This window comes from Hypanus sabinus, chromosome 2, assembly GCF_030144855.1.
Source record: "Hypanus sabinus isolate sHypSab1 chromosome 2, sHypSab1.hap1, whole genome shotgun sequence".
Lineage (NCBI taxonomy): Eukaryota > Metazoa > Chordata > Chondrichthyes > Myliobatiformes > Dasyatidae > Hypanus > Hypanus sabinus.
Genome location: NC_082707.1, coordinates 167407591 through 167420114, shown reverse-complemented (window position 1 = coordinate 167420114; position 12524 = coordinate 167407591). Strand labels below are relative to the sequence as shown.

Sequence of the window (12524 nt, the reverse complement as noted above, 5' to 3'; positions counted from 1 at the left end):
GAATCAAGGGATATGGAGACAAGGCAGGGACTGGGTATTGATAGTGAATGATCAGCCATGATCTCAGAATGGCGGTGCAGACTCGGGGGGCCGAATGGTCTACTTCTGCACCTATTGTCTATTGTCTATTTACAAAATACAATTAAGTTGGTCAGTAAAACTATTGAAAATCTTTTCTTTGTACTTTTGTCAGTTAAATAAAGGTTCACGTGAATTAACGTATCAGATTTTTGTTTTTATTGCATTTTGGAAAATATCTCAACTTTTCTGGAAATGGGGTTTGTATATTAGTACAAATTGCAAATCAGTTAACAGAAAACAAAGTAGGGAAATGTTAGGTAATTCTCATGTTATAGGGCATGTGTGATGGCATACCAGGGGAATCAGAACTTGATTCCCAAATATTCACAATCTAAAGAAAGATTAGTCCCGGAGGACCAACTGCTATATTTTCAATTTCACTGAAGATGCAGCGCTTGATGAGTAAGTAGGTAATGACTTGCCAATGTTAGTCGGCACCAGGCAGCCAGCTGAAGATTCTTCCTACTGCTCAGCAAGGTTCAAGGATTCTAGTTTAGGCTGTAGGTTTTAGACAAAGTGGCATGTTGGTTACTGGATTTACATAAGACAGACAGTGTTATTAGATAGAGGCATTCTTACTCTGAAAGAGTATAAACGAAAAGCAATTGGAGATTTGAGGGAAAGATAGCAGGGTGGTGGAGAAGAATCTGGGAAATAGCGAAAAGGAAAAGAGGAAGATACAGTACTGTGCAGAAGTCCACAATAGAGACTCACATAGGAAACAGGTTTATCATCACTCAGATGTCATGAAATTTGTTTTTTTTTTGTGGCAGCATTACAGTGCAATGCATAAAATTACTACAGTACTGTGCAAAAGTCTTAGACACCCTAGCTATATATGGCTATAATCTCATTCCTCAAATAGAGTAGAAGAAAATCCATCCTCCGCCTCAAGACAATGCTTAAGAGAAGATGACAATAACTATTTGCTAGAAGTAGGGCTATTGTATGACATGAGCTTACATTTGATGCTATTAGTTTCTTTGAAAAGTGATTGAAGAATCATTGTAGTAAGAATTAAGGGAAAAATAATACTGCACTAATGTAGGTAGTAGAGCTGAATATGGGGAAGAGCAGTAGTTAGTAAATTTTCCTCACCATAAAGTTTATAGAAAAACCATATGAGGGAGAATATAAGTGATCTCAGCACCAATCAGTTCTAAAACTTATTTGAGACAGCTTGGTGCTGAAGCTTGTTTTATTCCCCAACCCTGACTAATATAAGTGCAGATCCTGAGAAGGCAGGATCAATTTTATGATGTTGAGATTATGTAAAAGCAACAATTTCCAATTCTGGGCAGGCAACTTTTAAGTATGTAAGTAACATTTGGATAATAACAGGTTATTATCATATTAAGATCTGTGGCCAGACTTCTTTAGAATATTACTTCTACAGATGGACTTTTCCAGTAGCTTTGCACTATTAAAGCAAATGATTCTAATTCACAATCAGATTTATATGATCTATTGATTTAATCAGATCTATCTCAAACATCATCATACTAACTGAGTATTTCTGATGAATGTTAAATAAATACACCTAAACCCTATTCCTATTCCACATTGGTATATGTGAGTGTTTGAATGCAAAGTGTATTTTGTGGCTTCCTGTTAGATACCATTCATGTCTAGTGGATCCTATATTCTGTTACTCTCTAATTCCCCTTTTTATATGTTACTTAGGGTTGTTTCTACCTAAGTTCTTGCAGATTCTTCTAGTTCATGCCTATATTTCAGAGAAAATTAACTGGACCATCTCTCCCCCCCCCCCCCCCACTTCTACAGTTATGAAACTATTTCAAACTGAAGCCCTTTTTATTTTTGATCATTTCATCTTTTTCTTACATATAGTGGTGGGTAGATTTCTAGATTAGTAACCCTGAAGTCTTAATTACCAGCATGTAGCTGTGGTATTTAAATTTGTTTAAAACTAGTCTTAGTATGGATGGCTACAAAACTACAGGAACTGGCAGTTTTACCTGTCCTGCATGTGACTGCAAACTGGCAGGCATTGTCATATAAGTGGTCCACTGTTAATCCCAATTTATTCCCTCAAAACTCCCAGTAATCTCCTCAATTCTATCCCTTGTGTACATACATGGAGTAATTTACAGTGACCAATTAACTTCCGAACTCTCACACTCTTGGGATGTGATAAGAGACCAGAGCACCCAGGAGAAATGCATGATAGAAATGTAGCTGCAGTACTATTCTGTTCACGGGCAATGTAGCTGCAGTGCTATTCTGTTCACGGGCAATGTAGCTGCAGTACTATTCTGTTCACGGGCAATGTAGCTGCAGTACTATTCTGTTCACGGGCAATGTAGCCGCAGTACTATTCTGTTCACGGGAAATGTAGCCGCAGTACTATTCTGTTCACGGGCAATGTAGCTGCAGTACTATTCTGTTCACGGGCAATGTAGCTGCAGTACTATTCTGTTCACGGGCAATGTAGCTGCAGTACTATTCTGTTCACGGGCAATGTAGCTGCAGTACTATTCTGTTCACGGGCAATGTAGCTGCAGTACTATTCTGTTCACGGGCAATGTAGCTGCAGTACTATTCTGTTCACGGGCAATGTAGCTGCAGTACTATTCTGTTCACGGGCAATGTAGCTGCAGTACTATTCTGTTCACGGGAAATGTAGCTGCAGTACTATTCTGTTCACGGGAAATGCAGCTGCAGTACTATTCTGTTCACGGGCAATGCAGCTGCAGTACTATTCTGTTCACGGGAAATGCAGCTGCAGTACTATTCTGTTCACGGGCAATGCAGCTGCAGTACTATTCTGTTCACGGGAAATGTAGCTGCAGTACTATTCTGTTCATGGGAAATGTAGCTGCAGTACTATTCTGTTCACGGGCAATTAAAGACGAGCAAAAAAAACTGCATTTCTGTTCATATGCTAAAAAATGAGCAGATTAAAACAGTAAGTGCCCAATGTAGCATTATAAGCCATGTCATTGTCTTTCTTTCATTTTAATTCTTTAAAATTTATCATGCTTTTTCTCATATGCTGCAAAATAGTAGTATAAGCGTCTCCATCTAAAACCTCTCTAAATTATCATTCCTGAATTTATCTTTGCAACTGGTAGATGAACACAGGAATATATTCAAGATCAGATATAGCTTAGAGAGCTCCTTGACCTCTTCTGCCATTCTGTAAGCCAATCTAATTGTGGGTCTCAACTCCAAATTCATGTATGATACCTCATAACTGTTGAGTCTCCACTGGTCCTATATCAAATGCTGAGCCTAAACCAAAGATAATAAATCAGATTACTGTCTGAGGTACAAAAATTGCTAAGGGCAACAATCCTGAGAGTAGGACCATCTCTAAGTCTTAAATGGGCATCCCTTGTTCTTATGCCCAAGATCGAGGTTTGCCCCTGGAGGGTTAATGTTCCAAATGCAACTACCCTGGCTGGGCTGCTTAGCATCTTGTATATATTAATATGATTACCCCTCATTTTTCTGAACTCCAGAAAGTAGAGTGCAATCTACATAATCTTTCCTCATAAAGCTATACCTTATTCAAGGACTTAATCTAGCTCAGATAGAATTTAGCAAGCTCTCAACAAAAACACATCTGCTCACGCTACAAGTTCTAAGCTTTCTCAGATACAGCAACTTAAGTTCAAATGAGATTTTAGTTAGTAATTGAAGCAGCGATTACTAACTGCTTCCACTCAACTACCACATTAATATAATGTAAATCCATACAAGATACTTACTTTTTTGCCAAGCTTTTCTAGACTATCAAGTGAAACTTAGAAAATTGTGTATTATTCAAATTAGCACTTGAATAAGCACTAAATCATGGTCAATTGTTCATTGTGCACACTGATTAATTCATCTGGTCTTTTAAATTAAGGAACGTTTGGTGCTCTCTATTCATGCTTGTACTCATTGTCAGTGATTGCAGTAATACTAAAAATAACTCGTGAAACATTTGTTCTGTAGGAAGTTTTCTGTGGCTTGGACAAAGCAATAAAGATCTTTTCTGCATCACTGATCAAAATCCTGAGTTTCGACCCTCTACTGTACAATTGCCTCCAGATGTAGAGATGGTACAGATTTCTGCCAGTCATGATGCAGTATGGGGTCTGGACGTGAAGGGCAAAATTCATATACGGACATTGTCAGAAAACTGCCCAAGTGGTATGCACTGGACCAAACTGGATCTTACACAGTTAGGTAAGGATATTTTCTCTTAAAGATTTGCTGCGAAAAACATCTTACTTTTTATTCTGTGCCTCAGACTTAAGTAACAGGTCAGTAGTGACACGAAAGCAAGGGTGAGAGAGTTTATGATTCTCACTCTTGCTTTTATGTCAGTACTGATGTTTTCTTAATGTTCTTGAAATCTTCTCCAACCATTAACACCCAACATGTCTTTGCTTTTTCATTTCTGACCTCTCAAACTTTCTTGCTCAACTGTTCAGAGCAAAGCTCTGGAATCCTGTCCCTAAACTTGGTTTCCCGAGCCCTCCCTCCTTTAAAGGTGCTCCAATTGTTGACCAAGTTTTCAGTTGTGTCACAAGAACTTCTGAGGATTAGTTTCACCTCTGCAAAACATCTCGGTGTGTTGCTGTGCCACGGGTTATAATATAAATGAAAATTTAGAAGATATGTACCAATTAATGACTGAGTTAAGTAACTTTGATCAAACTTGTATATTTCAAATATACAGTGGATTCCAGTTAATTGGGTCACATTGGGACCAGTGCATTTTGGCCTAACTAAGCAACTGCTCTAATTAGTGAAGTTTCACAGAAATAGTTTAAAAATATATTAAAAAGACAAACTACCATTTAACTGAGTAACAAGTTATGTATTTAAGTGAAATACAGAACAAATTAGAACATTACCAATACTACTAGAGTACTGTAAAACTGTATTCTTAATAGTAATCAACTGCGGAATTCATGCAGTGCACGCTGCATTTTTTTGTAAATGAACAAAATCTGCACGGACACCTTATGCAGATAATGGACTGCCTTCATAAAATGCTTTCAATGATTGCATCCTTCAAATTTTCATTTTCATTTTAACATTCAAAATAATTGTCGATCCCTTTAAATTCTTCATAGGACTGAACTTGTTGAAGTAGCAAAATCGTTTCATTTTCACTTCCAGCCATTTCTGCTGCTTATTTCTCACCAACAATCAGCGATAAACATTTCTGCTTTTTGAACAAAAACACACACAACTGGCCTTATTTAAAAACTTCACTCTAAGCACAGTGCCATGCAAGTGCACGTGACTAACACTAGTTAGAAACTATTTGGCAACAGTTTCCTGTCCTAATTAGGTGGCATGTACCCAAATAAATTAAGGGAATACTTGCCATTTTTTCCATTAGTTTTTGTTGTTTAAGAGTTATCCCAAATAAGTGGCTTACCCGATTAGCTGATGGCCCATTTATCCAGAATCCACTGTATATTGAAATTCACATGTTAGCATATCTAGTTTGTCATAAGAGCCTGGTTACCCTTAGTAATTTGCAGTGTAGTACCTTCATAATAGCTCACAATTTTTCATCAGAGATTTGTTCAATCTATTGTGCTGATGGTGACCAATTATTGCTGCTTTGTTTCTATTTGGTGTTGCCTAAAAATATGGACAATTACATGCATAGATGATATTTCAGAAAATCTGTTCCCTTGGGTTAAAATATATTTTAATCAAATTGTTAACACCAACAAAATTATATGCTGTACACAGTGGGTTATTAGAAGCCTTATTATAATTTTGTAAATTTTCATTTGTGAGAATCTGTGATAATCCCAAAATAATCTTGACAAACTGGTTAAAGTTAATTTATTAGCTCAATTATGGGCTCCTTCAGCTGCTCACATGAAGAAAAAGAACTGCTGTATGGTTATGTAATAGTGCCTCAAGCTGTTAAGTAAAGACTTATTAACCCTTCTGTGTATGTAATACAAAGAATATACAAAATAATTTATACTCTTGGATGTTTTATTTAATCCACAATAATAGCATAAAAAGTAATGTAGATAATTTTATTTGTAGCACACAGTACTTATGAATGTTCTTCTATAAAGGTAACTTCTGAATATTAGAATGTACTTCAGTTCAAAAATAAAAACAGCAATGCAGAGTAGACGATATCTGATCCCGTGTTGGGGATCATAGTGACCCTGTTTAAAATCAAAACACATATTAACAACTGTATCATGTGATTGCGTTAGTGATACCTAAAGCATATGACTTGCTGATTATTACTGATGTGATAATCTTGCATGAGAAATACATTCTGCAGACCATTTCACCTTGTATTTATCAAGCTTTTCCCACAGTTAGATTATTGCAAGAAATTAAATGATAACTTATAAAAGCTTAAATAATCCACATGTTTTAAATCCTGGTCCTCTTTGTGTGGAAGCATTAAGAAATTAGTGGGTGTTACAAGGATTGTAACATTTTTTTCAGTTAAATCTGTATAGTAAAATACAATGCTAGACTTACCTGTGAAAGAAGGTTATTTGTAAAATCAATCAATGAGTACAATAATAGAGAAAATGGTTGTGTTTGTCTATCAGTTGTGCAAGAATGTGTGTCCATATGCATGGTTGGAAACATTATTAGTTGAGTTCTTTTCCCCTTGGTAACATTACAATTTGAAACGGAAGCTTGCACAATAATCTAAATATAAATCAATGGAGTACTGCTTTGCCAAAAGTACTATTATTTGCTATAGAACATATGCCAATGTCACGTCTAACTTTTCTCACGGTTTAATACCAAGCTATTCTCTGCCAGAGAAACTGTTGTAATGCTTGTTCAAATGCAGTTCATTGAGTATATTTATAAAAAAGCATTATTATCAGACTATCAAGAATTCTATTCATATTTGTGTTTTAGAAGTATATAAATGTTTATTACTCTCAAACAAACTAGATTTGCAGCCACTATATTAATTTACATTTGCTGCACAATGATACTGTAGTACTTCAGAAGCACCAATGTAAAATTTGGTTTCCTTGTTTTTAACATACAAAATTGTACGTTTTGTATATTAGTCCTTCTAACCAAATTATGCAGGTGGCTCCTAGTTGACAACATTCCAGAGATGGTAGAAAAGCTTTTGTCATTGGTGGCACATGATGCTCACAATGGAATGTTAACCTTGAAATGTTTAACTGTGTCTGCCTTTGGATGCACTCTGCCAATGTTCCCTCTTTTTTTAAAGCTGTGCAGACCAAGTATTGCTCTGAGCAGGAAATTTTTACATGGCCTGAAAACTGCACGGCACTTTTAATAATTCCTTTTGTAATATGCACATCAAACAAACACAAACCACAAATGACATGTATATGATGTCAGGCAGTTAATGCAAGTGGCAGGCACAATGACTGAACAGCGTTGGTATTCAGCATGCCAGTCGTTTGTTATAATGAACTACCGACATCCATTCTGTGTTTATTGTTACAATTTGTAACATGGTTGTAACTTGAAACACTGACAATGTAAATACATTGTAGCTCTAAAATATTTCAAAGTAAAGGTGGTACATTTTTTATTGTGAACATTTATGGATTATGTTCATTAACACATAATTACAGGTTATTTCTCAATTATATTAGCATAATTTTAAAATTATAATAACAGTATATAAAGGAAAATTCCAGCTGCATGGCAACAAAGGCAATGTGCATAGGAGCATTTCATTTATTGTGCGGCTGCACACCTGCACAGCTTAGAGGGAATAGTGTTCTTTGCCTTCTGGAATATTGCACAATATTATAATACCCACTCTAGGACATGTGGCAGAAAGCTTCTAAAAGCATAACTATAATTTTATTGTTTAAGCTGTTCTAATCAAAGCTTACAGTGGTGTTAGAAAGTTTGTGAACCCTGTAGAATTTTCTCTATTTCTGCATAAATATGACCTAAAACATGATCAAATCTTCATACGTCCTAAAACTAGATAAAGAAAACCCAATTAAATAAATAACACAAAAACATTATACTTGTTCGGTTATTTATTGAGGAAAATGATCCAATGTTGCATGTATTTGTTGAAAAAACTATGTGAACCTCTGGGGTAATGCCTTCTACAAAAGCCATTTGGAGTCAGGTGTTCCAGTCAATGAGATGACCATAGACAATAAGTGCAAGAGTAGGCCATTCGGCCCTTCGAGCCGGCACCACCATTCACTGTGATCATGGCTGATCATCCACAATCAGTACCCCGTTCCTGCCTTCTCCCCATATCCCTTGACTCCGCTATCTTTAAGAGCCTCTATCTAACTCTTTCTTGAAAGCATCCAGAGAATTGGCCTCCACTGCCGTCTGTGGCAGAGCATTCCACAGATCCACAATTCTCTGGGTGAAAAGGTTTTTCCTGAACATTCTAAATGGCCTACCCCTTATTCTTAAACTGTGGCCTCTGGTTCTGGACTCCCCCCAACATCGGGAACATGTTTTCTGCCTCTAGCGTGTCCAATCCCTTAATAATCTTAAATGTTTCAATCAGATCCCCTCTCATCCTTCTAAATTCCAGTGTATACAAGCCCAGTCACTCCAATCTTTCAACATATGACAGTCCTGCCATCCCGGGAATTAACCGCGTGAACCTACGCTGCACTCCCTCAATAGCAAGAATGTCCTTCCTCAAATTTGGAGACCAAAACTGAACACACTACTCCATGTGTGGTCTCACCAGAGCCCCGTACAACTGCAGAAGGACCTCTTTGCTCCTATACTCGACTCCCCTTATTATGAAGGCCAACATGCCATTAGCTTTCTTCACTACCTGCTGTATCTGCATGCTTACTTTCAGTGACCGATGAACAAGGACACCTAGATCTCATTGTACTTCCCCTTTTCCTAACTTGGCGCCATTCAGATTGTAATCTGCCTTCCTGTTCTTGCCACCAAAGTGGATAACCTTACATTTATCCACATTGGAAAATGATTACCAAAATGTGTCCACGATTTCTAGAGCCACCTCCTTCAGTACCCTGGGCCCTGGATATTTATCAGTCTTCAGTCCCATTAGTCTACCCAACACTATTTACTGCCTAATGTGAATTTCCTTCAGTTCCTCCATTACCCTAGGTCCTTTGGCCACTATTACATCTGGGAGATTGTTTGTGTCTTCCCTAGTGAAGACAGATCCAAAGTACCTGTTCAACTCGTCTGCCATTTCCTTGTTCCCCATAATAAATTCACCCATTTAAGGGTCTTCAAGGGCCCAACTTTGGTCAACTAATTTTTTCCTCTTCACATACCTAAAGAAGCTTTTACTATCCTCCTTTATATTCTTGGCTAGCTTATCTTCGTACCTCATCTTTTCTCCCCATATTGCCTTTTTAGTTATCTTCTGTTGCTCTTTAAAAGTTTCCCAATCGTCTGCCTTCCCGCTCATCTTTAGTATGTTATACTTCTTCTCTTTTATTTTTATATTGTCCTTGACTTCCCTTGTCAGCCATGGTCACCCCTTACTCCCCTTAGAATCTTTCTTCCTCGTTGGAATGAAATGATCCTGCACCTTATGTACTATTCCCAGAAATACCTGCCATTGTTGTTCCACTGTCATCCCTGCTAGGGTATTGTTCCATTGAACTTTGGCCAGCTCCTCCATCATGGCTCCATAGTCCCCTTTGTTCAACTGTAATACTGAAACTTCCAATTTTTCCTTCTCCCTCTCAAATTGTAGATTAAAACTTATATTATGGTCACTACCTCCTAATGAGATTGGAGGTGTGAGTTATAGACATGCCCTGCCCTTTTCTTTTAAAAAAAAAAGGCACACAGTCAGGTTGTTCTTCTCAAAAAATATCTGTTTATGTGCACCATGCCTCAATCAAAACAACTTTCAGAAGACCTTAGAAGAAGAATTGTAGAGATGCGTGAAGCTGGAAAAAGCTACAAAAGCATTTCTAAAGACCTGAGTGTTCATCAGTCCGCAGTAAGAGAAATTGTCTACAAATGGAGGAATCTCAGTACTGTTGTTACTCTTCCGAGGAGTGGACGTCCTGCGAAGATCACACCAAGAGCACAATATTCAATGCTGAAGGACGTGAAAAAGAACCCAAGCATAACCATAAGAGACCTGCAGAAATCTCAAGAACTTGCTAAGGTCTTTGCTCATCTGTCCACTGTAAGAAAAACACTCAACAAGGATGGTGTTCATGGAAGGACACCATGGAGGAAACCACTGCTCTCCAAAAAAAGAACATAGCTGCAAGTCTCGGGTTTGCAAAAGACCACCTGGATGTTCTACAGTGCTTCTGGGGCAATGTTCTGTGGACAGGAGAGAGAAAAGTTGAACTTTTGGGCAGAAATGCACATTGTTTGGAGGGAAAAGGGCACTGCACACCAACACCAAAACGTCATCCCAACTGTGAAGCATGGTGGAAGGAGCATCATGGTTTGGGGCTGCATTGCTGCCTCAGGGCCTAAACAGCTTGCAATCATTGAGGGAACAATGAATTCAAAATTGTATCAGGACATTTTACAGGAGAATATCAGACAGCAGTCTATCACCTGAAGCTCAATAGAATTTAGATAATGCAACAAGTCAATAATCTGAAAGACAAGAGTAGATCAACAACAGAATGGTTTTAAAAAAGAAGAAAATATGTGTTTTGGAATGGCTGAGTCAAAGTCCTGACCTTCATTCCAAAAGAAGTATTGTGGAAGGACCTGGAGCAATCAGTTCATACAAGGAAGCCCACCAACATCCCAGAGTTGAAGCAGTTTTGTAAGGAGCAATAGTCTATACTTCCTCCAAGCCGATACGCTGGACTGATACCAGAAACATTTGGTTTAAGTTATTGCTGTACCGGGGCGGGGTGGGGGGGGGGGGTGGAGGGTTCACACCAGTTATTGAAATCAAAGGTTCACATACTTTTTCCAACAAATATATATAATGTTGGATCATTTTTCTCAATAAATAAATTAATAAGTATGAATTTTTTTGGTGTTATTTATTTAATTGGGTTCTCTTTGTCTAGTTTTAGAACTTACATGAAAATCTGATCACATTTTAGGTCATACTTATGCAGAAATAGAGAAACTTCTACAGGGTTCACAAACTTTCTAGCACCCTGTATATTGTATTAAGGAATTGACATACAGCTTTTCGATGTACTCAACCATAATTAAAATATTGCAAGGGAATATGAGCTCATCCTAACACTTTTGATGTGCTTTACTGGAATAGTGTTGAAATACAGCTAACCTTTACTGTCACAGTAAGAACATCAAAGTATGATCAGGCAGAGTTAACATGATTTTATGAAGAGAAAATGTGTGACAAATCTAATAGCAATAGTCTTAATGGGCTAGATAAACAGAAAACACTAGACATGGTAGATCCAGATTTTCATGGCTAATATGTTCCTGTAAGGGGGAAATGGAAAAAAGAGAATACCAAGGAACCCTGGCTGGCAAGGGATATTAAGAGTGTGGGTTCTCAGAAAAGCATGTGGCACATGTGGAGTACTGAAAATGGGTAAGGTCCTTCAGACACTTAGAATGAATATGGAAACATAGAAAACCTACAGCATAATACAGGCCCTTTGGCCCACAAAGTTGTGCTGAACATGTCCCTACCTTAGAAATTACTAGGCTTACCTACAACCCTCTATTTTTCTAAGCTCCATATACTATCCAAAAGTCTGTTAAAAGATCCTATCGTATCCGCTTCCACCACTGTTGCTGGCAGCCCATTCCACGCACTCACCACGCTATGAGTAAAAAACTTACCCCTGACATCTCCTCTGTACCTACTCCCCAGCACCTTAAACCTGTGTCCTCTTGTGGCAACCATTTCAGCCCTGGGAAAAAGCCTCTGACTATCCACACAATCAATGCCTCTCATCATTTTATACGCTTCCATCAGGTCACCTCTCATCCTCCGTCGCTCCAAGGAAAAAAGGCTGAGGTCACTCAACCTATTCTCATGAGGCATGCTTCCCAATCCAGGCAACATCCTTGTAAATCTCCTCTGCACCCTTTCTATGGTTTCAGAGATCCTTCCTGTAGTGAGGCGACCAGAACTCCAAGTGGGGTCTGACCAGGGTCCTATATAGTTGCAACATTTCCTCTCAGCTCCTAAATTCAATTCCATGATTGATGAAGGCCAATACACCATACGCCTTCTTAACCACAGAGTCAACCTGCGCAGCTGCTTTGAGCGTCTTATGGACTCAGACCCCAAGATCCCTCTGATCCTCCACACTGCCAAGAGTCTTACCATTAATACTATATTCTGCCATCATATTTGACCGACCAAACCAAACCACTTCACACTTATCTGGGTTGAATGCCATCTGCCATTTCTCAGCCCAGTTTTGCATCCTATCAATGTCCTGCTGTAACCTCTGACAGCCCTCCACACTATCCACAACACCTCCAACCTTTGTGTCATCAGCAAACTTACTAACCCATCCCTCCACTTCCTCATG

General features: G+C 38.3%; 1 protein-coding gene across 4 annotated transcripts in view; it reads left to right on the top strand.

Annotated features, from left to right (window-relative positions):
* tecpr2 (tectonin beta-propeller repeat containing 2) overlaps window positions 1–12524 on the top strand; it is a 133736-nt gene that overhangs the window by 87582 nt on the left and 33630 nt on the right. For all 4 annotated transcript variants that reach the window (XM_059958917.1, XM_059958911.1, XM_059958909.1 and 1 more), the window contains one exon: window positions 4045–4278. In XM_059958917.1, coding sequence (XP_059814900.1) covers window positions 4045–4278 — 234 coding nt within the window. The remainder of the gene's footprint in view (window positions 1–4044; window positions 4279–12524) is intronic.